The following is a 27,446-nucleotide window of genomic DNA, read 5'->3' as shown; positions in this document are numbered from 1 at the left end:
GATAAAAAAGTTACTTACAGATATCCCAAACTTTTTATTGTTCAGTGTTCATTTTTATTAAAATTCAGTGGAAAAAAGCCATAAAACACATGTTTTTTAACTTTGATTTTCGAGATTTTCCTCCCCCGAAACTATTAAGATTTGAGGTTTCAAGTAAATCTTCTTCTAGATAAATGTGTTTTTAAAAATTGTAATGAAGACGACATTTTCCTTTGATCTTGCAAGCTCGTTCAGTTGTGAAGTTTTCCACCTCTATTTCTCCTAGATAACACAACTTTTTAGTAATCTTTACATTTTGGAAATATCATTGAATAATAATATTTCAAAATTTAAGGGGTGAATACGCAATATCTGGGATTGATAAGCTCATGAATTCTTGCGTAAATCTAAAATATAAATAATCTAAATAAATTTTCTTAATAAAAGAACTGAGTACTCGCCTTTTACTACTATTTTGTAATCCATAAATATTTGCCCCTGATAGTGGAAACTTAGATAATTCTAACATTGACATTTTGATCTAGCTGAACGTATCTATCTATATCTATATACATATCTAGCTTGGGATCCCAGCGTTGACCAGGTTTCTCGTAATTACTCCCGTCGTTTACCCGCACTTGGTCGATTTTACCGGGAAACTAAATTTTCGCAATTAAAGTCGACCCACCAAATTTTGAAACTTAAAACCAAGCCAAGATCATTCCCGTGGGGCTCCTTAGTTCCCCGATCAAAATTTGAGGCAAATCGGTCCAGAGGTTCTTTAGTAATGATCGGAAAAACAAACAGACAAACAGAGATTACAACTTCTATATATATAAAGTAATCTCTATTTATCTGTCTGTCTGTTTGTTTGTCCGATCATAACTCAGGAACCCTATAGACCGATTTGCCTCGAATTTCAATTGGGAAAGTCGGGAGAACCATAGGAATAAGTGGGTCGACTTTTATAGCGAACATTTATTTTCCAGGTAAAATCGACCAAATGCGGATAAACTATGAGTAACCTGGGCAGCACCGGGTTCCCAAGCTAGAAGATGTAAGTACTCTCTGTTTATCTATTTGTTTACAGATTTGCCTCAAATTTTGATTGGGGAACTTTATAAAATCACAAGAATGTTCTTAGCTTGCTTTATCAGTTCTTAGTTTAGTAGGTTTACTCTTCTAGGGAAATATTCCAGCACTTACACAAGAAACACCAAGTCCGGTCCAACTTAGAGCGTTTTAGTTTAGACTTAATTATTAAATGGCGGGCTTAGGTTGTAAACTTGCAATAAAATAGAAAATTAGAGTAAAAGTAGAGTAATCAGTTCCTTGGTAGAATTTTGTTAAACCTTGAACATTTCTTTAATTGTTCAGATATACTTTAAAATACAATCATTTAAGTGCCTAATGTTATAATTTTAAGCCTCCATTTCAGGAGGGGCATGCCCGATTCTCTTATTTGATTAATAATTTAGAAGATAACGTCGTTTTTCTGGCTTGAGAAGTGTTTAATTCTGATAATTTCTCTATTGTTTCTGAAGCAAGAAATGTATAAGTGACTTTGAAAGAGAAACCGCGAAATGAAGAAAAAAAAACCGTTTTTAACAACAAAAACATGGATACATAAATTCAACTTGATCAAACAAAGCTTTTGAGGGCACTATTGGGATATGTACAATTTACATGCCACTCTATCAATGGAGGGTCACTTGTAATTACGTGTACATTGTACAACCTCTTTAGACTAGAATTGATATACATTTCTTTATATTTGTACATAACAATTTATCAAACTGATCAAATATAATACCAAACTATATTTAAAAGTTTTTTTATTTTAAGATTTTTATTTACCCATCTCGTTCTTCTACTTGTTCTTCTACTTGCTCTTCTTTATTTTCAGTCTTCTTAGGTTTGTTTGTCTCAGTTTCTACATTTTTCTTCACGTCTTTTTCAACTAAAAAGAAAATTAATAATACTTTATTGTTAGCAGTGCTTAGGCTTCAATATTTACTTATTTTATATACAGATGAAAACTTTGTCTATTCTGATGATGTTTTTTTTTATCACAGGACTACATCATGATACTAGAAAAGTCAGCGGGTATAGGCTATAAATATGTTACTGTTTTGGTTACTTTTATAAATTGTTGTGTACTATATATCCTCTGTGTTTCAGATAAGAATACTCCTAGGCTTGGGGGTTTAATATATATATATAAGCTATTATTGTAAATATTCATTTCCAGAAAATAGTGTCACTGACTTTATTATGCTAGTACTCAGGTATATTAGTAATTTTATAAACTTTTCATTTTTTATTCTTTTCCCGTTTTACCGATCAGGTTTCGGTTTGTATTTTGCGGGTCCGGATCCAGGAATTCAAAATCCTCAGCACTGATATCTATGCTGTAGAAAAGGGAGTAGAGAAATAATGTTTAAGATATTGGAAACCTTAGCAGTAATGCACAATTTTACATCTAAGAACCTTGCAACTTTAAATAAGTCGATGAAACCGATATTTTTCCTTATATATCATATGTTTCTATGACTTTCTGCCATTGGTTTCTCTAAGCAAAGCAAATAGAAGATCCCCCACACCTAGAAAAATACCAGAAACTCCCATAGGTTTGTTTACACTTTTGGTGTACGGCAGTTTCCGGGTGGAATATTAACAAAGATCAGCCTGAATTTGTTTAATGTTTATATTTCTGTATGAAAATGCAGTACACTTCATTTGAAAACAAAGCTATGGTTGTTCCTGGTCAGCTGGTATATTCGTTGCCACTATCTTAAAATACTACAACTCGTAATTTGAAGTATCCTCTTATGAGAAAGATATTCTTATGGCTTGATAAGTAATTCATTCATTCTTACAATATCTCCATTTAAAAAACTTGGATATCTAATTCATGCTTAACAAAGGTACCGTTGTGAATCTGACAAGCCACTATATCAATAGTGTCACTTAAAATTACGCACATAGTCCCTTTGAGACACAACTAACCTTCATCCTTTATTAAGATCTGTGATTGTGCTTCAGTTTGCATCTGCTCTGCTGGTACTGTTGGAACTTCTTCTATAACAGTATTATGTATGTAACATGAATTAGGATATATATTTAATGTTAGAACCAGATTTAACAGACCTTTTTAAAGCGATGTCGTATGATGTTGTTGGAAATAAGATTTAAAACTGTTTTTTTTTTCAACTTAAGGCAATAAGGTACTAAACAATGACAGCAATTAAAAACCATTAACATTTTTGGTTTTAAACTTTTTGTGTTTCTTTACATGTTCATTGTTCAAGTCAAACTTTAAGAAAATCCATTAAGTCTCAATTCCCAGAAAGCATTCTTCTCCCTTCCCTTAAATCTACCTGATTCGCTAGTGTTGGCTTGGTTGAGAGCCCACTGCTTCACTAGTTTTCCCTTTTTTCCTCGAAACCCTTTCTCACCACGAGAAATTGAGTATAAATGCTTCATGCTAATTTCAAGACCTAAATAGGGTAATGTTACATCGTCTATTTGGCGTAGGTCAGAAGTGGAGTATAGCGGATTTGCGTAGGTCGAAAAATACACCACTCTAAATAGTAAAGGTGCGAAATTTTTCTGAAACAATTTTACAGAAGCAGAGCAGTATTCTTCTAGGAATACTAAGACATGTTTATTAAATGCATTCTCACAAATGTTAAAATCTCTAGTATAGAGAAAATGGAAATTTTGGAAAACTTATTGAATTGGATATTGTGTTAAATATCCGAATTCATATCAATTTACAGAATTGAAAAATATTGAAATTTGATCAAGTCAGGTCAAATAAACACTTTTTGGATTATTAAATGAAATTTATTTCCCGCGATTTATCAATATTTTTAAATTCTGCAAATTGTTTTGAAATCAAGTTTTCAAACTGGTTCCATGGATATCCATGTTTTTTACGTTTTTCATTTTCACTAAAACTACCAATTTTTCCTTAAACTTAATCATTAGAGGCGCCCATTTTTGAATTTTGTGAAAAATGTATTTTTTAAACATGCCTTAGATTTCAAAGTGGAATATTTCTTGCTTCTGTAAAATGAGTTCAGAAAATGCCCCCCCCCCCCCCCCCGCGCTAAATAGTAAAGCATAAATGCTTTACGCTAACTTTAAACACCTAAAAAACAAAGTTAAGCACTGTTTTACAAAAAATTATTTAAAGGTTTGCAGGGATCATTTTAAATTGGAAAAATATTGAAAAAAGTGAAACAAATGAAAAAATATTTTTTTGGTAAAGAAAAATCCGCAAAACTATTTTTAGTGACAAATTATTTTTTCTTCAAATATCAATTAGACAATGTTTTTTCTATTGTATTCCAAAGTTTCATAAAAATCTTTTGTATTAAAAGAGCTTTCAGAAAAAATCCGCAAAAAATAACAGTTTACTTTATAAAGATGACAAAATGAAACTTTCTACAGAAAAAAATTATGCTATTTAAATGTAGATAATTCATAATAGGGAGATTTTGTAAACAGTAAGCACATTTTAGATGTTCCATTCCTTAAAATTTGGTCCAGATTACACGAACAATTTTTTGCGGATTTTTTGTTTTAGCTCTTTAATTTTTCAATAGATTTTTATAAAATGTTAGAACTGAATATCCTTAACATTTTACAATAAAGATCCGAGGAAAAATAAATTTAGCGTAAATGTTAGAATTTCTTCTAATGGTGTAAATACCCGTATCTTCTTTAATCATCTGTTGCAGCTGCCTTGTACCAACTTGTTGTCTGAACTGAGATAATATCTTGGTAGTCTTGCCTACAGATCATTCCACTTAGATTTTCAATAACTGTATAAGAAAACTTGTTGAGGAATGACTCCGGAGTTAGGTAAATTCGAACTTATTTTTATTATATACGGTGAAATGAAAATAACGTTGATTGAACAATCATTACCCCAGAAGTAAGTTATGTATTTTTCTAGGGTTTTATTTGCTTAATTGGAAAAAATAATTCAACTTTTGGGTAAAAAGTATCAAGAAGAAAGAAAAAATTGTCTATTGAGGTTTTTTTTATTCCCCCCCCCAATTTATAAAAATCAAACCCCCCAGACAGTGGGGGGTAATTCTTAAAAATATACACCCCTGAAAACATTAGATTCTTTACTATTTGCATAGTAAGTCAACTTATGAGTCAACTTGTCAGAAGGATAAACTTAATTTTTAATACTTGATTTCAACGGATAAAGTTAAAAATCTGTGATGCTCTTCTTACACCCTGTAATATTTACTTATGATTTTTGTTTGCAACTACCTCCATTATTAACTTTTTTTTATAGATTTCCAAATGAAATGCAATAAGATAAATCTGAAGTGTATGGATCCCTAAAGATTTCTTGGGAGGAGTTGTTTTTCTAAACAAACTTGGTTGAATCTCAGATCTCTTAGATAACACGAATTCTGAGCTGCAGCTTGCAACAGGATTTATCTGGTCAGATTCCTTCTCTTTTTGTTTCAGGGATCCTTGAGAGAACATGATTATGTAATGTTTCAGTTTTCAACCCATCAGTAATAAGGGCACTACAACATTTTGCTAGTGTCATTACTTGTTTTAAATGAAAAACATCCCCAATTACACTTCTAAATACCGCGGCAAGGACAGTGTAGCGTGACGAGCCCTGCGACTAGGTGACACTAAAGAAGTTTTTCAAAGAGGAACATGACCTTTATCAAAAATGACATGTAGGAAAAATGCTACTAGCAAACTGTAGTAGTCCTGTGATAAGTAATTTAAAGATGATGTATGTATTGATAGATACCTGACAACTTTCTTTTGAGTTTTTTAATCTTAGGTTGGTGAATGGAATGCTTTTTGCTATGAATCTGCAGTTTCTCCTTATTGGTGAATACTTTGGTAACTTCTGAACATTTATATCTGTCTGGCGTAGCTTCTCCCATTCCCACCTTCAAAGTTTCAGGAGCATGAGGATTTGATTCCTTAGGCGTGCTTGCAATATTTAAGTTGGTTTCAGTTTCAGAATGATGTCTAGAAATGTGAACACTTAGTGCTTTGTTGGTTTTAAAACTATCTGGACATTTTGTGCAACATATTTTGATGGATTTGGGCACTTGAGCTGGTAGCTCAAAGTATGTATGGTCTACTGGATACCCAATTGCTTTGAAAAAATCAATTATCTTAGAATCCATTCCAATTGGCTTTCCTTCGACAAACTCATGAACATCGCTAATTTTCTTCATCAACCAGCAAATGTCATCCTTTGCTATTTCAGGTTTTGTCATCATCTGAGAAAGAAAAATCACTACATGCATTAGCGGAATATTGTAGATAGTACTTGATGCCTCGGTGCATTTAGTCAGGTAATCCTTAAGTAAAAGGTACCTCTTCACAGTCTGAAGTTTGGCCAATGTGATAGAGGATGTATCCTCAAGCTGATTGATAATTTTGTCCAATATGGCAATATTTGCTGGTGTCTTTATAACACTTTCTAAATATCTTTCTAATATTAAAGGATTTGTGATGGTAAAGTTCAAATTAACTGTTTCCTTTGACTCCGGTTCATTGATTGTTTCTTCACAAAATTGTTTGAAATTTTCAACCCATGGCGAAGTTTCTGCTTGAACAATTGATACAACTTTTACACTGGTAGCAAACCTCTCTGGAATGGGAGTGTCAAAGTTATCCTCGCTAGAATCATTAAATTCCGGAAGATCTTTCTCTAATCCATCATTTCCTGGAAATTTATTGAGAAATGTCAGAAATCCTTTACTATGCTTCATAGCATAATGAGTTTGCAAGTGCATCTCAACTGGGAAAGGATAGGAAAAATTGCACAGTTTGCAAATGGTTTGATTTTTACCATGCATTCCCACCTTTTCTAACTCTTTTTTCAACTGTTTGAGATAGTGAAGTGACAACAAGTGTGAGATCATTTTCTTTTTTAATACTTTTCTTTTGCAAATACGACAGCACTGAAGGGTGTCTCGTCTTTTTGTCTTGAGAAGACTGGCTAATTTCATGTTGTCTGTTTTATTTGATATTCCACTCATCAGGATTTCATCCTCAGCATCTTGTCCGAGGGAATCACTTTGGGTGTAATCATCAATTATGATTACATCCTCTTCCTCTATTTTTGTAATTGGCTTGTGAAAGGGCCTTAAACTGTTGAAAGTGATTTGAATTGTGCCTCTTGGATACACGTGTAAAAAACGATAAATAAAATTATGTTCCACTGCATAGTGTCTGGTTATGAGGATTTTCCAGTCTGATTCTCTGAAGAAGTCTGCCTCACAAAAATCACACTTGGATGTTGGAGATACGGTAGAACTTAGCAAACGCTCAAAACTTCCCCTGTAATGATTATCGAATACATGGTTCTTCATATCACTGAAACTAAAGTTTTCCATACAATCAGTACACTGTAAGTTTTTTAATTCCTCCATCCTGACACTTTGTGACACCTCAGAATCACTTATAATGTTGTGAGATATCTTTAGATGCTCAAACATCGCGGATTTCTCATGTGATTCGAAATTGCACAACTTGCAAGACCAGGAAACATATTTTATGAGGATTCTGTTGTGGACTAAAGCAAGATGTTTGATCAATCTGGTTCTATCATGGAAAGGTTTCATGCAGTCATTACAGCAACTACTATTTCCTATCAGGCTTTCAAACTTTTTGAAATAGTGTGTTAGTCCATAGTGATGCACCACTTCCAACAGGTTCTGACACTGAACAGGACAGGAAGGGCAAGAAACTGTTCTTCTTGAAATGTATTTTTCCAATAATTCCAGGAACTGAAAGTCAAAGTTTTCTTCCAGTTTCAGGTAGAGATTGAGTCTTGATAATTTATGCAGAGATAGCATATGTTGAAAGGCAATTGATTCTTTAGCATCAAAGTTATGATAGCCTTTCTTTCCAATAAGATGGTCTACCACAAAATCATACCTTGCCAATAGAGGGTTGAACAAATTTGATCTGAGCCGGTGATAAAAAAGTAGATTTTCTGAAACATTAACTCTAACAAAGTCAGAGTCAGCTCGGTCGGGAGTCATAAGCAGCTTTCTTACTTCATCAACATCTGAACCTTTGGTGTTACTTTTTTCTGCCAATTTCATAAGATCAATAAACTTTTTTGTCTCAAGAGCTGGATTTGTTAAAGGTGTAAATGGTTGAACTGCCTTTGTCCAGTACTCCACAATATTGTAGATGCCTAGTTTAAGCTTTGTCACTTCAAAGGCAGATAGTTTGCTGCACTTAGCAAGCTCAACATCCTTGGTCATTTTTATGTACAATTCTGGGGAAAGTCTTGAACCTAGTGTTTTCTTGTATAAGTCAAAAGATTTCTGAATACTAACTAAGTTTGATGATGCATTGTTTTTATTTGTTTCTAGGTTGTAAAGTAAAGATTTTAACACTGGTTCTGGAGTTTGATTATTACTAAATGATACTGAATACTGATTGCCTGCTCTGTAGTTTGAGACATTATCGGTCCCTTTAAATCCAGTGCAATTGGAAGGTTCTTGCTGCAGCTTCTGTCTGTCATAAGCATTAATCAAACAATTTTCATACCCTGGAGCTGCTGGAGGTTTATTACTAGATGGTTGAGCCACCAGGGAGTCTATTGGGACAAGTGACAATTTTCCTGGTTGTCTCTTACTTTCTGATGAGGACACAAGAGACTCTACTGGTACTATAGGCAACTTTTTTTCTTTAAATAAAGTTGGATTATTTGGTCTAACAGAATTACTTCTACAAGTTGAAGTTTTACTGCTCTTAACTTTATTAAGAATTGGATTGGGGTCCTTGTAAGAAGAACTAGACATTTCTAAACTTGTCAACTTAAGATTAGCGGAGGTACTCCCAGAATGATTTCCAATCGACATAAAGGCTTGATCTGGGGAATCTGGTAATGATGCTAACATTCATATTATAAACAAAAGTTCTTTTAAATAAAATATAGTTTCATACAAGTTTTCCAAAATACACACCCTTGCATTGCATCAAGTACTTCAGACCAATATCTATATAAACCAAGAGTGAAAATGGTCCAAAAAAGAATAATGAAAAATATAAAGTCTTTTCCATGATCAAATAAAAAACCCATCATTACTTCTGTATCTTTTTACCATACACTTGATGTTTATTTGCAAATACATGAAATAAATTTATAGTGAAGACTGAAGGCAAACTTAAATTTAAGTGATTTTCCATTTGAAGAGTGGTTTGCCCGATTCACAGCGATAACCTTTGTCTGGTCAAAGAAGAAGAAAGAAGCTTACATGGTTTAGCATGGTGAAAAAGCTAGGAATTGTTGGTAAGCTTGTAAGCAAGCAGTTTTATTTAAAATAAATATTATTATGTATTTTCTGGGAGACATAAGAAATCTTGTTTTTTGGTATGCAACAATTTTTATTGAATCCCGCTAATCTAAAAACTTACTTAGGCAGGTCCTTGTTTAAACCAGAAATGTAATTTACTCTAAGAAAAATCAGAATCCATTTAAATTTATATTGGCTCTAACTTGACTTAGCAAACGATACATTTTCTTAAAAGCAGCGTCATATACAAAATATTTAAGATTCTATGAATCATAGTTTAGGAGTTCCCACTTCAGTAAACTAAAATTATTAGCACTATATTTTCTGCAAAAATAAAAATAATATCTTCGTCAACAATGATCAGATACAGGTTTAAAGGTAATGTTGTAAATCAGATATAAGAAATAAAGAAAATAAATGAAAGGTCCCTTCCATAAAGATAGTTTAAAAATGATCTGAATGTTAGTCAATATCCCTAGTAGTTTGATGTATTCAACACAAGCTGTTTTAGATCTGAAGGAAAATTTCAGATCTGGACTTAAGTAGTCTCTGTCCACGTGATTGGTTCTTCTCTTTCTCGACCAAACCTAGATATTGGAATTTTGAGATCTTTCTCATTTCATTTTTTGTATACTACTACTAGGAATTCAAAGAAATATTATTAAAATTGCAATTTTTATCTAAATCAAAAATATTTAAGTTAGAGTTATGGTCCAAAATTATTTTTTAGTTATCACAAAAACAATTCATAAATATTATTTTGCCCTAAATTGACCACTACCATTTTCAAAATTTTAATTTTTTTCCCTCTCCTTTTTTAACATTTTCTTTTCCTTGATTTTCCGCCAACAGTTTTTAAATTTGGCAAAAAATACATGTTAAAAACATGATTTACCATTTCTGGTAGCATTCAATTTTTATCTTCATTATGTAAAGGATTTAAGAGAAATCAAAACCCATACACTCTACAGTACAAACAAAAACGAAGGTGAAAATGTGCACAATAATATAAGAGCACTTGACAACAGATAAAAACCTAAAAACGATTTTTGTGTAAAAATGTAAAAATTTAAAGTATTCGCATTTTACTGCGTTCCTCGAAATTATCAAATTGTCCACTCTCCCTTGAAAACCACAAAATTTATATCTATTTATGTCATTGTAATGGGTATTATTAAGAGCGAAAAAGTTTTTGTTGGGATTTTTATTTTTTCTAGTTTATTTTGATCGAAAACAAACTAGAAAAATTAAAATCACAGCAAAACATTTTCGCACGCATGATACCCATTTCAATAACATATATAGTTTTATTCAGTTTTACTCAAATTATTTAAAAGCAGGTCAATAAAGTTACTTAATCATTACAAATTTTATTAAATATTTTTTCTTGCTAATTTTGGCTAAAACTTGATGAAACATTCAGCACATAGGAAGGTTTTAATAATCTTTCAATTAGAAAACAGTCAAGATTTGCGCTATGAGCACAATTTTTTTTGGCAGATTTTGGTTGATATTTTGCCCCTTGGATTCGGATCCAGGAAGCCAACATGTTGCGGATTCAATGGATCGGGATACTGAAAACTTTGTATAATTTACCTTAAATCCTTCAGGAAGAGTTGAGTCAATCTATAACATATTTCTTAACTTAAAACTTAGTTATAATAACAATTTACAAAGGTGAACTAAAGCATAACATATATGAAATTAGAATTGAGAGCGGCACAATTTTTAAAACGGATTTGATCAAATCGCTTTAGAAAAAATATAACCGAAATTTGTAATTTATTACGAGATTTTAAACTTGTATTTGTTTTGAGTAATTTCAACCTCAATTATGGAATTTAATAAAATTAAAGTTTTCTACGGAAAAACAAAACGACCATTTTTGCAAAATGAGTATTTTCTTACAAGCCTTCCTAAAAGTTAGTTTTTATAAAAAAAAACTAATAAATACTAAACAAACAATGTTTGAAGTTTATATTAAAAAGGAAGTAAAAAAAACAAAAACGGTAAAAAAGCTTTCAAGTTAAGAAAAATTTCCGTTGTATATTTGTGTGTGTCTGCTAGCAAGATCTTCTTACACTGGTTAGGTTTACTGGGGAAATATTCACTTTTTCTCATCCGTTCCTAGAACAAACATCATGGATAAAGGGTCTGTGTTCCTAGAACAAACATCATGGATAAAGGGACTGTGTTCCTAGAACAAACATCATGGATAAAGGGACTGTGTTCCTAGAACAAACATCATGGATAAAGGGTCTGTGTTCCTAGAACAAATATCATGGATAAAGGGACTGTGTTTCTAGAACAAATATCATGGATAAAGGGACTGTACACGTAATTTTAAGTGACCCTTTATTTATAAAGTCGCATGTTCTAATCAGTCTGAGCTCTAAACATCTTTGTATTATTAAACATTATGTACTATAGGGACCAACAAATTAGTTTTTTTTTTCTCGAATTTTGATTGAAATTTTGTCACTTGGATCTTCAGATCCGCACATCTTAACAATTCCGCATATTTATGCAGATTCGGAAAAAGGGAGCTAAACTGTTGCGGATCCAATGTATTCTAATTTTACTGATATAAAAGAAACAAAATCTTACCTCAATATCGGCAGGAATTGAATATTTTAGTTTTGACAAATCTCTGTTGGCCCAATTTATCTAAATATATTTTTTTGAAGGAACTGTGGCCGAATTTAAAGAATTTGAGCGGCGGTTTAAATTTAAGCCGCGGTTTAAATATGATTGGTTCCACTTAAAATTGTATCACATGTTTCAAGATTTAAGCCGGCGCTTAATTTAAGCCGGGTTTTGCCGGATTTAAACCGCGGCTCAAATTCTTTAAATTCCATCTCTGTAAACATAAGTTTGATTGATTTTTTAATAAAACGTTTGACGAAGGTACCGTGGTACCGTTATACCATCCTCTCGGCAAAACTGATGGGAATATCCTTGTTTTTCTCACTTAAAATTAATAATTTTCGATCGTTATGTTTTGTTTTTCTTTCACATGGTTATTAGGATTACGGTTTAAATAGAACTACTAGTGATTTAGACATCAAAAGAGGGGCTACAATTAGTAGTTTGGTTTATTAAAATCCAGTAGTTCGGTTTATTTAAATCCAGTAGTTCGGTTAATTTACATCCAGTAGTTCGGTTTATATACATCGAATAGTTCGGTTAATTTAAATTCAGTAGTTCGGTTTATTTACATCCAGTAGTTCGGTTTATTTACATCCAGTAGTTCGGTTTATTTACATCGAATAGTTCGGTTTATTTACATCCAGAAGTTCGGTTTATTTACATCCAGTAGTTCGGTTTATTTATATAAGTTTTAATTGTCTAATAAATTGATTAATCACCTTTGATGTTCATCAGGATCTTCTGATCGAAATTTAAAAATTTGTTATCAATGATTTTGGTTTCAAAGGATGGATAGCGGAATCCAGTTGAAACATTACTCTCTTTAGTTTGATCTAATTCCTCCTCTTGTTGAACAAGTAAACTTTCTTGATGATCATGGTCTTGTGCAATTTGAGTAAATTCTTTCTTAGAAGCTTCCAACTGTTCATTTTCCTCATACAGAAAAGTTTTATCCTCAAGAACTGTTTCTTCCACAATTTCAAATTCATCTTCAATAAATGTCTCATCAGCAAGCGCAAGAGCAGAAAATTTCTCATATCCAGGAGACTCTTCTGCATTCATCATATCAACAGATGTTTGAGCAATAAGCATATCAGCATGGGCCTGAATATCAGGCGTATCAGCATGGGCCTGATAATCAAGCGTAACAGTTTGGGCCTGATCATCAAGCGTATCAGCTTGGGCCTGATTATCAAGCGTATCAGCATGGACCTGATCATCAAACGTATCAGCATGGGTCTGATTATCAAGCGTATCAGCATTGGCCTGATCATCAAGTGTATCAGCATGGGCCTGATCATCAAGCGTATCAGCATGGGCATGATTATCAAGCGTATCAGCTTGGGCCTGATCATCAAGCGTATCAGCTTGGGCCTGATCATCAAGCGGAGCAGCATAAGCCTGATTAGCAAGTGTTTCGTCAGCTGACGTTTCATCAGAAAGATTTTCATCAACAAATGGCATGAAAGACTTGTTACAGCATTTTTCTACATCAGGTTCAGGTTCCTATAAGTTTAAATTCAAAATTTATCTTCAAAGTAGGCGATTTGGTTTGTTTGTTTGAATACAATAGACGTCAATTCGGCCAAAACTTTCTGTGTAAGAATTTGACCCAAGGGAAAGCTTATGGCCGGTCAGCATTAAAGTTATTGTCAAGAAAATTTGATAAAAACAAATATAATGTTATGTAGGTAGAAAAAGGCAACTTAAAGAACAATATTAATATTTAGAAAAAAAAGTGAACGATGCTCCTTAAAAGCCTTTTTAAAATAAATGATCAACACACACTTAAAGTTAATTAACCTAATTTCCTAATCAGAATAAAAGAATTGGAGTATTTTGAAGACCAATTTTGTTTGCTTTCGAATTCTGTGACAAAACTATTTTGAATTATAATCAGTAATATCACAAAAACTTAAAACATTTGAATTTGAAGTAAATTAAAAAAATTCAGAACCTGTTCTTTCGGATCATCATCCTCAGGGGGTTCAAAGAAGATGTTTTCTATCAGTCTTGATCCATTTATCTGATCACTTTGATCCTCGTTGCTTTCATTTTCATCATCTTGATCATTATCATCCTCTGGATCATTATCATCATCTTGATCATTATCATCATCTTGATCATTATCATCATCTTGATCATTATCATCATCTTGATCATTATCATCATCTTGATCATTATCATCCTCTGGATCATTATCATAATCTTGATCATTATCATAATCTTGATCATTATCATTATCTTGATCATTATCTTCTTTATCATTTTCATCATCATCATTATCTTCATCTGGCTCATTTTCATCGCCTTCGTGTCTGTTTGCTATTTCTTCCATTCCTTCTCCGATTTCCCATGGTTCGTCTTCGATTTCATTTATCTCCATTTTTAAATTACGCAGTTCATTCTCTCTGGAAAAATCCAAAATTCTATACAAATTCTTATTGGCTCTAAAACTGACTAAAAATAGGTTTTTCCCGGATATTCTGCATTCATCTCGCGGATTTGTTATTTTTCTCTTAAGCAAGAAAATATGTTTTATTAAAAAATAACATTCGTTTTGTGATATTTTAGTGTGTATAATTTTTTCATAACAACAGAGTATGGCGGTTCAGAACTGTCCACTGAACAACAGTACATTTCAAAAGGTTCTTGCAGTACAGTACATTAATCTACTCGGGCGGGTATCTCCCCTGTTTCTCTGTACTTTTCTCTAAAAAGATTCCTTTCTGCTTCTGTTTCAGGCACTAGTGGGTACAAGCCCTGAAATGTTCAAATTTGAATATACACTAACAACAAAATAATCAATGATATATTCTTTGGAGAAAAAAATAATTGCAAAATAATATGTCTCTTAAAAAGTGTCTGTAGGAAGGAATGGCGTTAAAAATATAGTTTCAAAATGTTAACTGCACTTTTTGTAAGAATATCACTACTTTAAATAATCACAGTAGCGCTTCACGTTTTTTTTAATCCTGTTAAAACGGCAATGTTGTGCGGTTATAAATAAAATAATCGATCACAAAGACTGGCATAATTATATATTATAATACTAAAAAGATTTTTCAATGAATTAATCAAATTTAAATATCAAGCAATTAACAAACCTGTCTTCTTCTTGCAAACTTAACATTCATCCAGAAGGTTTTACAACTCTTATAATTCTCAAACTAAAAAAGAGAAAATAATAAAACCCGCCATTTTGTTTGCAGGATAAAAATCCGCGAACTGAAAGCTTGAAATCTACCTGAAGAGTACACTTTGATTTGTCGAATCCGTTATCACTGATACAGGACATAGAGAGTTTACTCTCCTTCCAGCAAGGATCCTTGTTCTCGGTAATCCTAAATAAAAATTCATTTATTAAGGAAATTCAAATCTGGATAAATGAAATATTGAAAATATTAAAACTTTTAGGAACGGAAAAAAAAATGTTTGCAAATATAATTTATTTTGAATGGATTTAACATGAAAACACAACCTTTATGACCTGTCCGTAGAAACCACGAGTAATTTTAAATGGAATAGTGGTAAAAGTATCAAATGAAGGACCACTTCATTTTACGTGAAGAGTTTCGTTAAAAGAAAAATTTGACCCGAATAGTTGTTGGACTTGAGGAGCAAAATTTTGAATGACGTGTATCTGACCAACTCATAATTTCATCACGGAAAAAAAAAAAACACAATTGATAAATCTGTAGCAAAGAAATTAGAGTTTAACATTTTATGGATCCTATGTATATCAAAAAAGCCAATTCAATTCAATTCAAAAATACTAATATGATATTTTTAAGTGTGTTTGATCATAATCTACCCATAATCTAGCAACAAAAAGAAATTTGTAATATTGAGTTTTAGCCATGTTTACCAAAATGTATGACTTGTAGGTTTTCTTTTTAACGAAGACGAAGGTTAGAAATGTATGTCATCACCTTGAGGCATCCCAAGACTTCCCCATTTTATCTTAAAGTTTCCCGCGGTTTTCTACAAAAAAATTTCCCGGATTTTTCTTGTCTTGAAAACTTCGCAAATTACATTTTACTCTGAAACTAAACAAGGAAATCTGAATGAATTTTATTATTGACTGAATATTTTAGTTATCTGGCAACGCTCTTCTCTACTCTTATTCCTTCCTTCAGTCGGGTTTAGGATCCTTGGGCGAACTTGATTTGCTCTTCTCTGCAAATAAAAATTAAAAACGTATATTCATCAAAACAAAATAATAATAATAATAACTGTACAAACAAAATAAAAAGTCATTAAAAGTCATTAAATGTCATTAAATGTCATTAAAGGTCATTAAATGTCATTAAATGCCATTAAAAGTCATTTAAAGTCATTAAATGTAATTAAATGTCATTAGATAGATAGATAGATAGAGATAGATAGATAGATAGATACAGATAGATAGATAGATAGATAGATTAATAAATAGATAGATAGATAGATAGAGATAGATAGATATAGATAGATAGATAGATACAGATATATAGATAGATAGATACAGATATATAGATAGATACAGATAGATGATAGATAGATAGATAGATACAGATAGATAGATAGAAAGAAAGATAGTCAGGCAAATAGATGGATAGATGAACAGAAAAGATTGGGGGTTACACTACTAGACGTGAAAGATAACTAAGTTCTAGTTTAAATACTGAACCCTTGTCCCTCACCCTTCTATTAATAAGGAACCAAAAAACAGTAGAAAGAAAGACATGCAAAATTATTTCAATACAGGGGGAGTAATCTCATGTTTCCCTGCTTTACTTGATCACATATATATTATTTACTTAATTATTCATAATATTTACTTACTTGTACATAATACTAACGTTTGTACATCCCCCCAGGCTACCCAGTTCACAGGCCTGTACAAAATATAAGTTAGGACACATTCCTTTGTAAAATCAAAAATGAAACAAAAAATAAGAAAACAAGACGTTTTTGACACAAAGAAAGCATGAACAAATAAAATATGGAAGAAAAAGCCTTTTACAACAAATTAAAGATGAAAAAGAATAAAAAAATTTTTTCAACATATTCTATTGATAAAAAAACACGACCCTTAGCCACGGATATATTTCAATACAGATATAAATTATCATTTTTACCATTAAACTGTATTTAAAGGCGTGCTCCAAATCTTTCTTGCACACGTCCTTCATCCCACTGAACATCAATCAATCAATTAATCAATCAATTAATCATTTAATCAATCAACCAATCAACCAATCGACCAATCAATCAGTCAATCAAAAACCTAACCTTAATCTATAACTAAATCTGTCAATAAAATACTGAATCAATTCTATCAATCAATTAATCAGATATCAATAAAATGGCCAATAAAACAGAAAATCAATTACCTAATTAATAAATCAAATTATATAATCTAATAATATAATTTAATAATATAATTAATTAATCAATAAGTCAATAAAATAATTACACATTTTATGAATTAGTAAGTTAATAAAAAACTCACTTAATCAATCAATCAATCAATCAATGGTAAAATATTTAAAAGCAAAGAAAAGAATTAACTTAATAAAAAAAGAAGCATAGCGATGACACCCCTCTGCAAGATTCCCTTCCTCGCAAGATTTCCTGAATCAAAAAATAATTTCTATTTTTTTATTAAAGTTTTCTAACTTTAGCTTTAAAGATATTGTTCATTTATCTAAAACTAGTTCCGAAATGCCATTGCTTAAAACATTTATTGTCGTTGTGAGAGTCATGAGAAATTTTTAAACTTTGATAAGTGTGACAAAAAAATAGCAGTAAATGTAATTTTTAGTGACCTTTGATAGGTAAATTGGCATGCCCGATTTACAACGGTACCCTAAAATTTGCCTGAGCCCGAGATTTAAAAACTTCGGCTCGAGCCTTAATTCCTTAATACCCGACGTTAAGGCACAATCTTCGACCCAACTCTGATTACAGCTTGTGTCACGTGATTGACAGCTGCGATATCTTCGGCTCGACTTAAGTAGTTAGGCCCAATGAAAATAAAAACAACCTTGGTTGGTTTTAGTAGAGAATAAGGCTCAATGTTGAGAATTGTTCTCATAAAAACCCGTAATGCACCAATTCCTACCTTGAAAATTCGCCAAATAGAATATCAAACCGGTTTTTTAAACTCAACTCTGTGGAAATAAGATGCAGCTTGAATCCGAAAGATCAAGCTGTAAATAAGGCCCAACGACAGCTTAGCCCCGAGTCGTATTTTTCCGAATATTTTAAATCGCGGGCTCAGATCAAGTATAAATTATATATCAATGTACTGGTGATTTTAGGTGTACAGTCAATTTATTAGATAGTAACAGATTTTTACCTGAAAAATTCTAAACCCCGTTTTGGATTGGGAGGCTCGGCTCTATGGTACAACTAGAAACAATCATTCAATCAATAACACGGATTATATTGACCAGACGGTATAGCAAAGATTGAATTGAACTGGACAAACACTAAACCAACAAATCTGCAAACCAGCCCTCCAAGCTCCAACCAACCAACCAATTAACAATAATCAACAAACCAACAAATTAAAAATCCAACCAACTAACCAACAAATTGACAATCAACCAACCAACCAACCAATCAATCAACCAATTCGCAATACAGCCCTCCAACCAACAAATCAGCAAACCAAGCCTCCAACCCGCGAACCAACCCAACGAACCAACCAACCAACCCACCAACCATACCACCTACTACCCACCCAATCAATCAACCAACCTACTAACCGATCAACCAATCAATCAACCAACAAACCAATCAACAAATCAATCAACCACCTAACCAACCAATCAACCAACTTACAAATTTACTTGCCATCTTACTAACCAACTTACTAACCAACTTACTAACCAACTTACCAACCAACCAACCAACCAACCAACCAACCAACCAACCAACCAACCAACCAACCAACCAACCTACCTTATCTGAAGGTTTGGCAGTATCTAGAATGCCGGCGGAGAGACAGGATGAATGATAATCTAGCTCACAACCCTATATAGATAATAGATAGATAGATATATGGTAAGACAGACAGACGTACGACGGACAATCAGACGGACAGTTACGATTTATTGGGATGTCATAATAGATAGATAGATAGAGAACCATAAATAGATCTATAGTTATATATATATATTTATAAAGAGATGGATAAATTATAACAAGATAGATAGATAGACGGACCAAGATCGAGTATAAAAAAGGTTATTTATAGATATTTAAGGGGTATATATTTCTAGAGATTTGTTTGAACGTCAGTTTAGTTAGCTGGAGCGGTACATTGTTAAGGTTTTTTTGGACAACAAAAAGATTTAAAATTTTTTTAAAATATTTATTTGGTGCTTAAAAACTTGTTAATAAAATGACATGATATGAATTTCGGTAACTGTCTCAAAACCAGGATATGTTCCAAAAACGCGACATGAGCTGAAATCCAGTAATTGTCTCAAAACCAGGATATGTTATGAAAACGCGAAATGAGTTGAAATCCGGTAAATGTTTCAAAATAGGGATATGTTCGAAAATGAAATCAAGAATCATCAAAAACTAATTCTCACATCATATCATTAATTTAAAATTGACAGTTTTTGTTTCCATATACAGTTTTAGCCATTTTTTTTATAAATATATGGTGTAATTTTGTTCTAATCGACTTGGATTGAAAGATATATACTCTTGAAAAAGATAACTTTGCAGATTTGGTCCATTTCTAACACTCAGTGCTAGAAAAGGGCCAAGTGTTAGTTTTGTAACTAATATCCCCTGTATTAGAAAAAGAAAAGAGCATAATTATGAAAAAAACCTTTTTGAAAAATGAAAATGCTAAATCTCCATCTTGTTCACAGGCTTTTCCAAACCATCGGTAGCCAGCTGCCTTCAGTAAAAGTTAAGTTAAAATGATGATGATAAAACAATAATGATAAATGATATTGTTGAAAATAATGATGATAATTACAACATGAGCATAACAGTTGAGTAAACATATGATAACATTAACAATACTGTAAGGGTGAAACTATTTTAGGGAAACTAGCAAAAAGTGGTAATAATGTAGATTATAATGATAATAATAATAATAATAATAATAATATTACTAATATAATATCATAATAACATAATAACATTAATGAAAATTAAATTAATAATAATAAAAATAATATCATAATATCATTATAATATAATAACATTAATGAAAATTAAATTAATAATAATAAAAACAGTAACAATAATAGTAATGCAAGTGACCTTATGACAGGAATGCCCAAAGTTATAATCTGTACAGTTTAGCTCGTATGTCTTGTACGCCTAAAAAAATCACCAAACCTATGAATTCTAACACATTTTAAAAAATTGTCTGTTATATTATGATTCTTTGAAACTTGCAATGTCATGGGAATTGTTCTGAGAGAATTGGTAGGCACTGATAGAAGTGACGCATACATATGGAAAGGGGCTCAGGTTGATGGGAAGCTTCGTAGACTCGTGGAAACTGACACAGCCTTCTTTTGAAAAAGGGTGTAGGCTGAAATTGATGAGAAGTTACACAAACTAATGGGAAATGACGCGGAATGATTAGAAAGGGCGTAGCCTGAAATTGACACAAACGCATAGGAAGTGACACATACTGATTGGAAGTGACAAAGAAAAACTTGGGAAATGACACGAACGGATGGGAAGTGACACAAAAGAATGTTAAGGGACAGAGATTGATGGGAAGTGACACAAACTGGTGGGAATTGAGATGACATTGTTTGGCGGGAAATGCGTAAACTTGTGATACTTTCGAGCTAGGTCTAGGTTAGGTTTCCTTAGAGAAATCTTTCTTAATACTCTCCCAGTAATCTCCGAGGAGATGACAGGACTTGGGATTCTTCTCCTGGTAACAGCCAAACCTAGACAGTTAAATTAATCAATCAATCAGTCAGAACCAAACCAAGGAAGTACAATTAATCAATCAAAACTAGGTAGTCCCATTAATTAATCAGTGAGATCCAAACTTAGGTAATTAAATCGATTCATCTATCAGAACCAAAATTGCAGTTCAATCAATCAATCAATCAATCATAACCAACCCTAGTTAGTTTAATTGATCGATCGATCAATCAAACTATCAATCGGAATTTCAGGATACCTTTTTTAACGTTAGATAATATCTTATCATTTTCAAGTGAAATGCACATTATTTTTTTGCTGAACACTTTTGAATTAAAACTGTAAAAGTAATTTTAAGTGACCCTCCAATAAAGAGTGACATGTCCGTTGTCCGATTTACAACGGTACTCCTAAAACTTTGTCTGATTAAGCATACATTACAAATCTTTTTTGTTTTGTTTTTAGCCTCAGAACAACCGAAAAATTAAACACTTTAGAACGACATTATCTTCCATATAATGGACCAGATTAAGGTTTAAATGATACCAATGTGAATAAGACATGCCCCCTCTTTGAAGCTGAAGTTACATCGACAGTTTCTTTAATTAAATGCTTTTAACTTCTCCCATCACCTGTATTTTATTCCCAAATGTCTCCCCTCACCTGTATTCTATTCCCAAATGTCTCCCCTCACCTGTATTCTATTCCCAAATGTCTCACCTCACCTGTATTCTATTCCCAAATTTCTCCCCTCACCTGTATTCTATTCCCAAATGTCTCCCCTCACCTGTATTATATTCCCAAATGTCTCCCCTCACCTGTATTCTATTCCCAAATTTCTCCCCTCACCTGTATTCTATTCCCAAATTTTCAACATACTCTTTTACGTCATCGGCATCCTAAAAATATTATTGTAATTATTAAAAACATGTTTTATTTTTTTAGTTCTTGTTTAATAACTAAAACTAAAATTTAAGTACAATCAATGTATGGTAACCATTGAACCGGTTCTTATACCAACGAAAGTATGCATATCAACTGTTGCAGTTCTAACTTTCACGTAGTAAAATATCACAATAAAAACTTTTTTTTATAGCAAAAATCAAGAATATCATTTGCTATGATACTTTTCATGCGACATGATGCGCCACATATGTGATATGGTATCCCATGACACACCATTTTAACAGGTCGAACTGCCATATTACATAGGCGGACGGGACCATAAATCATGTGACATGACCGGATACTCTATTAAGACATATGATGGGCCACCGTGTCATGACAAGACGGACTGGTCCGCCTAACTTCCCTGATTCCTTCTCTATTCTACCTTAAGATCTACTCCACTACCAACACCCGCTGAAGAACCTTGTTTCGACGACATCAAGCATTCAAAATATTCTGAAATATTACAAAAATATATCGATCATCTACATTTTATACATTAGAATAAAATAACATATTCCATAATTGAACATTTTTAAAGTACTCAAGAAATATTACGGAAGAAATTAAACTTTTTGATTGGTTATTGATCTATCTGAATAACATATTAACGTCTCAAAGTTTTTTTTCATCAACAATTCTTTAAAGTAATATTTAAAGGCCAGACGTACAATTTTTCTTCACCACTCACATATTTCTTCTGTTCTTCTGGTTGATAACTTTTTCGGATTAGATTGATTAATCAATTCATCACTGAATTGATCGGGTGATTGATCATTGATCAAGAGATTGATTGGTAGCCCTTGAATTGACCAATAATTTCTCTGAAGGAAAACTCTCAAATCTACATCTTCTAAGAAAGTCTGAATCCAAATTTGTTCTCCAGGAAATGTCTAAGTTCTGCCAATTCATCACTTTCCCCTAACCTGAAAAAAATCTTTTTAACTAACTCAAAATCATCTAATACTAAAAATAAGGTGTTCTACGTGTCCTCAAGCTGTCAAATAACATTCTTAACTGTTGAAGTTCTTCTCATAAACTTTATTAATCGAAACCACGAGTACTAAAACATACGAAATAATTGAATAAAAAAATGATAAAATATTGTCATAAATTATTCAACGATGTGAGTCTGCTAGACGCTGATTCGCGCACTCAAAAATAGAAAAATTAACAAATATACAACTAAATAGAGATTATGCTTGTTAATAGGCAAATAGTAACGAAGAGTAATTGACTAGATAACAAAATCATAGCTTTGGCTTTAGAAATTTAAAGAAATAGACCAATAACAAAGAGACAAATCAACTTTAATTAAACTTAAAAGTTAAAGAAATGTAAAATTGGAAAGGGGGAGGAGGGGGGAGATATATGAGATATCACGTGAGATCGAATGAGAATAGGCTGGACACCTTAAATTCCATTATTAATAGTAAAAATGACGACCTAATGTTGAAGCACTAAATAGAACGCATCACCCAAAATATGAACACAAAATTTCATACATCTTTTATAATTAATACAAATTAAAAGTACGTTATCTTTTATTTAGTTTTATTCGCTTTAACGGGAAAAATGTACTTTTGGGTAAGAGTAAAGGTGGAAAACCCTATCCACTAATCCCCCCCCCCCCACACACACAAGCATCGATACGCATGGGTCACAAAAAATGATCACCTGACCATCCCCGTATATGCAGCAAGTAGTTCAGGTTTGGAGAAAAAGTGTATTCCAGGAAAAATACTTTCTCTTATTCTAGATCTGGGTCACAGGCAATAATAGGATCAATCAATCAATCATATATGAATTATATCTTTATATAAATTTGGCTTGTCTGTCTGTTTGTTTGTATCCAATAAACGTCAAAACGGCTGAACCGATCGGGCCCAAATTTTTTGTGGGACATCACGTTTTTTGAATGATCAAAATTTCAAATATTTGTCTTCATCAAAGTTCGATCTTCATTAAATTTTTGAAAATTTTGAAAATCCACGATTTTTTTTGTGAAAATCCGCGAATTATTTTTGTTTTGTTTTACGATGTACACAAAGAGAACATGTTCACAATTAATTTAGAAGATGGGCGCGAAGCGCCCTATAAGGCTAGTTATATATAAAGCTTACACATCATAATTAAAAAATCCACGTAAAATTGGATATGGTACAAATTCAATATGTTGAATCTATTTAATTAATCAAATCAAATCATTGAAAACCAATAAATTTGATTTTTTTAATTTGTCATTTTCTGGGACTTAGCAATAACTAATTTAAAACAAAACCCATCAATCAACCATTATAAATCAATCAATTATTTAACAGTGATTTCTTTATGAGCATTGTCCTACTACATTCCTTATGGTATCTGCTGAATTTTCTTTGAGGACTTCTGAAACCTAAACATTTTAATTTTAAAATTAAACACTATTATTCTCGAGCGAGGAAGAAGGGAAATTGTGTTCTTTTCCGATCCATATCTAGTGAAAGTACTGTCAGCTGATGCGTACTGCCGAGTCAGTGTTGTGTACTGCAAAGTCAACTGTTGTGTACTGCAAAGTTAGCTGTTGTGTACTGAAAAGTTGAAAAAAATCATACAACTGATTTTTTTGGTATACCATCCAAATTGAGAAATACAAATTGCTTCATCGGCTATCTTTAGAAGCGCTTATTAGACTTTACGAGGGGGGGGGGGGAGATAATGCAACACAATTAAATAAAGTGAATAAGGGTATACAGAAAAGAGGAATATTGGAAAAATTAATAGAAAACATTTATCAATTACTACTACTAATCGCTTAATATTTCATTTTTTTACCAAATATGAAAATAAAAATTACCAATATGTTTGATAAAAAATTTGCCTGTTCATTTTTAAAAGAAGAAAGTAGGAGGAGAAAAGAAACAACAACCGGTGTCGAACTGAAAACAAATATGTTACTCCTGAGTTCGCGATTTAAAAACTTTGGCTCGAGCCGTAATTCCTTAAACCAGACTTTAAGACCTAATATTAGACCCAACTCTGACGACAGCTTGTGTCACGTGATTGACAGCTACAATATCTTAGGCTCGACTTAGGAGTTAGGCCCAACGAAAATAAAACCGACCTTGGTTGGTTTTAGTGGAGAATAAGGCTCAATGTTCTCGTTTTAAAAAAATTTCGAAGAAAATTTTGAACTTTTGAAATTTGAAAATTTTTGAAATTTTGAAAAATTTTGAAGAATAACAAATTTTGACTTTTTATTAGCCTTTGTTACCCCTTACTCAAAAATTTCAGCCCTTTCGGTCCAGCCTTTTGGCCGGCTATAGGGATCATATATACGAATGTCTTCTTTTATAATATAGATGTTATTTTATAAATTACCTTTTCCCAATATAAGACGCGACCTGGAGCAGACATTTGTCCGGAAAATCGATCCTAAGATTGAAAAACAATAATTTTTAGAATATTTAAACTTTTATTTAGATAATTAATAGTTGACTCATGTTTAGCATTCTCTGTTTTAACTTTCACTGAACTAGGCAAGTGTGGAATGGTAAAATAAAGGAAATGCTTTTAAATTTCAAACCATGCAATTCTGTTAAAAGACAATTGTGTACAGTGATAACCCTAAACTCTGAAATAGGAATACGACTTTTAGAATCAACTTATAACTTTTAAAAATCCAATAAGCATGAGGCACAGCAATTGTTAAATGTAAACAGACCCATATCACTAAATTAGGGATTTAATAACTGTCTAGTATAATTAATTGCTTCGTAATTAAATTGAATATATTTCAGTATTGCTATAATGTCGTCTTCCGAAATCATTGTAAATCACTCACTGTACATTTGCAATTTTGTATAAATCTGAAATAATATTTTTTTTGAGAAAGGAAACAATTCTTTTAAACTCACTTGGGTTGAAAGATTAAAGAGATCCACAAGTGGCACAAACGGAACTGATCCTACAAAATAACTTTTTGAAATAAGATTACATATGTTGACTAAATAAAATGTGTAAGTTGAGCAATGACAAAAAATTATCGAGACATTCTTTAATTTTGAATAGGAAACTTCTTGAAAGTTGAGGCTATCCAGCATAAGCTATGGTCAGAGAAAAACTGGATCTAACGTAATGTTCAAGTGAATCGCCATTTTGAAAGTGCATGTCCAATTCACACTGGTACCCAAAAACATTTATCTGATCAATCAAGTGAAACATAAACTTATAACGTGTTTAATTCTCGCAATTTCCTCCACACTGTGTCTGATACAGAAATCCGCTCGATTTAATTTACAGCCAGAAAACTAAGGATATAGCATATTTGGCCTTGCTGAGACAAAGGTTTAAAAAGAACCGTTGTAAATCGGACATGCTTGAAAATTTATTTATTTATTTATTTATTTATCTCACTTTCCCTCATCGGAATTAAAATGAATAAAATTCCAAGATATTTCTTTACAGTTCATCCATTATTAATGAAAACTTACTAAAAAATTGAACAAAATAAAAAAAAGTAATTGGAATATTGTTTTGACCTCGAGTGTAAAGTCCTCTAAACTGAAGTGAATACTTTTCAATCGATCAATACACTGAGCATCTAGGCTGGTAATCAACTCTTTAGCAGCCAGAGAACTAAATAAATTTAATATTTAAATCATTTTTCTTCTTCATTTTTTACAAGTCCCAATTGTTTATCAGCCATTTGATCAGTCAATCATCAATTTGAAATTAATTATTTATCAGTTTATCAATTCAATTTACCAACTAATCATTTCATCAATCAAACATAACTTCTCTCAACAATTTAACCAATCAATCAAATCAAACAATCAATTGATCAATCAATCCATCCATAAACAAACTGATAAAAAAGGCCCTTAAAGCTACCTATTAACCTGAGTTGGCCACCACGTTAAACTCTCCAGAACTAATTCAAGATCTCTGATATTCAAATTAGGAACAACAGTTTCTGCCAAACGAAGACACTAAAAACATACTTTTTTCAACAACACATATTCCCTGAACTCGGAACCAGAAAATAACTTTCTTCTATTTTTAGTTCCATAATGAAAAAAAACAAAACATTTTTTTAGATTTTGTAAAACAAATTGTATATCTGGTCATAAACCATCGATACTATAAATACAGTTAGAAAGAACTAGAAAAAATGCTAAATTGACGCAGTGCCAATAAAATAATCTGAAATTATTTTAACATTATGATTTATAAAAATAAACCTGTGAACATTTATCTTCATCCATTGAAGCATGCATATATATAGCACCTGGTTAAAAATAGTTCATCAAAATAAAAAAGTAAAAAATAATCTTTAATAAATAGATACTTATCATTCAAAATTGACCCTAACTATGCAAAAAACTTGTAAACGTTAATAAATCCCCACTCTCCCTACCAGTACCTTGCCTTAATGAAATGATTTTATTTTATATATTTCATATATTTTGTTTTGGATCTAGCCACTGGAAAACTTCTACTAAAGGGACCTCATGCGACCTTCTATTTAAAGAGGGGCATCACCGAATCACAGCGATACCTCTTTAACCGTTATCTGATTAATAATTTGAAAGATTTCGGTGATTTCATAGAGAACAATTTTTGGACCCCCCCCCCTTCCTATCAATTTTGTACATCTATTAT

The 27,446-nt window shown here is 32.0% G+C and overlaps 5 protein-coding genes across 5 annotated transcripts; all 5 read right to left on the bottom strand.

Moving 5' to 3' along the window:
• Window positions 1–322: 322 nt before the first annotated feature.
• LOC111715302 (uncharacterized) lies at window positions 323–11,945 on the bottom strand. Its single transcript, XM_023490610.1, has 11 exons — window positions 11,910–11,945; window positions 11,343–11,429; window positions 10,899–10,928; window positions 9,778–9,889; window positions 5,780–8,887; window positions 5,346–5,483; window positions 4,700–4,780; window positions 3,360–3,479; window positions 2,989–3,060; window positions 1,837–1,939; window positions 323–386 (listed from the first exon to the last, which is right to left on the bottom strand). The coding sequence occupies exons 2-11, from the start codon at window positions 11,421–11,423 to the stop codon at window positions 323–325; spliced, it is 3,909 nt and encodes a 1,302-aa protein (XP_023346378.1). The 5' UTR covers window positions 11,424–11,429; window positions 11,910–11,945.
• A 717-nt stretch (window positions 11,946–12,662) lies between these two features.
• LOC111715301 (uncharacterized) lies at window positions 12,663–14,078 on the bottom strand. The gene is made up of 2 exons (XM_023490609.1): window positions 13,909–14,078; window positions 12,663–13,457 (listed from the first exon to the last, which is right to left on the bottom strand). Exon 2 carries the CDS (start codon window positions 13,413–13,415, stop codon window positions 12,663–12,665), a length of 753 nt encoding a protein of 250 aa, XP_023346377.1. The 5' UTR covers window positions 13,416–13,457; window positions 13,909–14,078.
• Window positions 14,079–14,361: 283 nt separating this feature from the next.
• Window positions 14,362–16,153, bottom strand: LOC111715303 (coiled-coil-helix-coiled-coil-helix domain-containing protein 7). Its single transcript, XM_023490611.1, has 4 exons — window positions 15,884–16,153; window positions 15,199–15,295; window positions 15,059–15,121; window positions 14,362–14,714 (listed from the first exon to the last, which is right to left on the bottom strand). The coding sequence occupies exons 1-4, from the start codon at window positions 15,907–15,909 to the stop codon at window positions 14,619–14,621; spliced, it is 282 nt and encodes a 93-aa protein (XP_023346379.1). The 5' UTR covers window positions 15,910–16,153; the 3' UTR covers window positions 14,362–14,618.
• A 596-nt stretch (window positions 16,154–16,749) lies between these two features.
• On the bottom strand, window positions 16,750–22,281 carry LOC111715305 (cytochrome c oxidase assembly factor 7 homolog). The gene is made up of 10 exons (XM_023490613.1): window positions 22,189–22,281; window positions 21,705–21,754; window positions 20,791–20,875; window positions 20,229–20,288; window positions 19,786–19,857; window positions 18,903–18,974; window positions 18,295–18,347; window positions 17,505–17,567; window positions 17,072–17,129; window positions 16,750–16,828 (listed from the first exon to the last, which is right to left on the bottom strand). Exons 1-10 carry the CDS (start codon window positions 22,240–22,242, stop codon window positions 16,772–16,774), a joined length of 624 nt encoding a protein of 207 aa, XP_023346381.1. The 5' UTR covers window positions 22,243–22,281; the 3' UTR covers window positions 16,750–16,771.
• On the bottom strand, window positions 22,258–27,072 carry LOC111715304 (uncharacterized; the record flags this gene model as incomplete). The annotated part of the gene is given in 9 exon segments (XM_023490612.1): window positions 22,258–22,729; window positions 23,481–23,564; window positions 24,158–24,198; window positions 24,664–24,721; window positions 25,164–25,217; window positions 25,700–25,749; window positions 26,324–26,420; window positions 26,676–26,773; window positions 27,026–27,072. Coding segments are annotated over 9 exon segments (602 nt in total), but the record flags the coding sequence as incomplete, so codon positions are not given.
• Between the last annotated feature and the right edge of the window lie 374 nt (window positions 27,073–27,446).

Source organism: Eurytemora carolleeae, unplaced genomic scaffold, assembly GCF_000591075.1.
Source record: "Eurytemora carolleeae unplaced genomic scaffold, Eaff_2.0 scaffold1748, whole genome shotgun sequence".
NCBI classification, from domain to species: Eukaryota; Metazoa; Arthropoda; class Copepoda; order Calanoida; family Temoridae; genus Eurytemora; species Eurytemora carolleeae.
Note: the sequence above shows the minus strand (reverse complement) of the source record. Positions and strands in the feature narration are given on the sequence as shown.

What these genes read in the sequence shown, in the direction of transcription:
- LOC111715301 (XM_023490609.1), bottom strand. Translation starts at nt 13,415, where the DNA reads ATGCCATTTGTTGATGAAAATCTTTCTGATGAAACGTCAGCTGACGAA.
- LOC111715305 (XM_023490613.1), bottom strand. Translation starts at nt 22,242, where the DNA reads ATGTCGTCGAAACAAGGTTCTTCAGCGGGTGTTGGTAGTGGAGTAGAT. An exon ending in CTGCCAAACCTTCAGATAAG is followed by an intron (nt 18,348 to 18,902) that starts GTAGGTTGGTTG and finishes GATTGTTTCTAG; the next exon opens with TTGTACCATAGAGCCGAGCC. An exon ending in CGGGGTTTAGAATTTTTCAG is followed by an intron (nt 17,568 to 18,294) that starts GTAAAAATCTGT and finishes TTTTTGATTCAG; the next exon opens with GAAATCTTGCGAGGAAGGGA.
- LOC111715303 (XM_023490611.1), bottom strand. Translation starts at nt 15,909, where the DNA reads ATGGGGAAGTCTTGGGATGCCTCAAG. An exon ending in AAGTCTTGGGATGCCTCAAG is followed by an intron (nt 15,296 to 15,883) that starts GTGATGACATAC and finishes ATTTTTATTTAG; the next exon opens with GATTACCGAGAACAAGGATC. An exon ending in AATCAAAGTGTACTCTTCAG is followed by an intron (nt 15,122 to 15,198) that starts GTAGATTTCAAG and finishes TCTCTTTTTTAG; the next exon opens with TTTGAGAATTATAAGAGTTG.
- LOC111715302 (XM_023490610.1), bottom strand. Translation starts at nt 11,423, where the DNA reads ATGAGAAAAAGTGAATATTTCCCCAGTAAACCTAACCAGTGTAAGAAG. An exon ending in GATGATTAAAGAAGATACGG is followed by an intron (nt 3,480 to 4,699) that starts GTATTTACACCA and finishes TACCCTATTTAG; the next exon opens with GTCTTGAAATTAGCATGAAG. An exon ending in GATCTTAATAAAGGATGAAG is followed by an intron (nt 1,940 to 2,988) that starts GTTAGTTGTGTC and finishes TTTTCTTTTTAG; the next exon opens with TTGAAAAAGACGTGAAGAAA.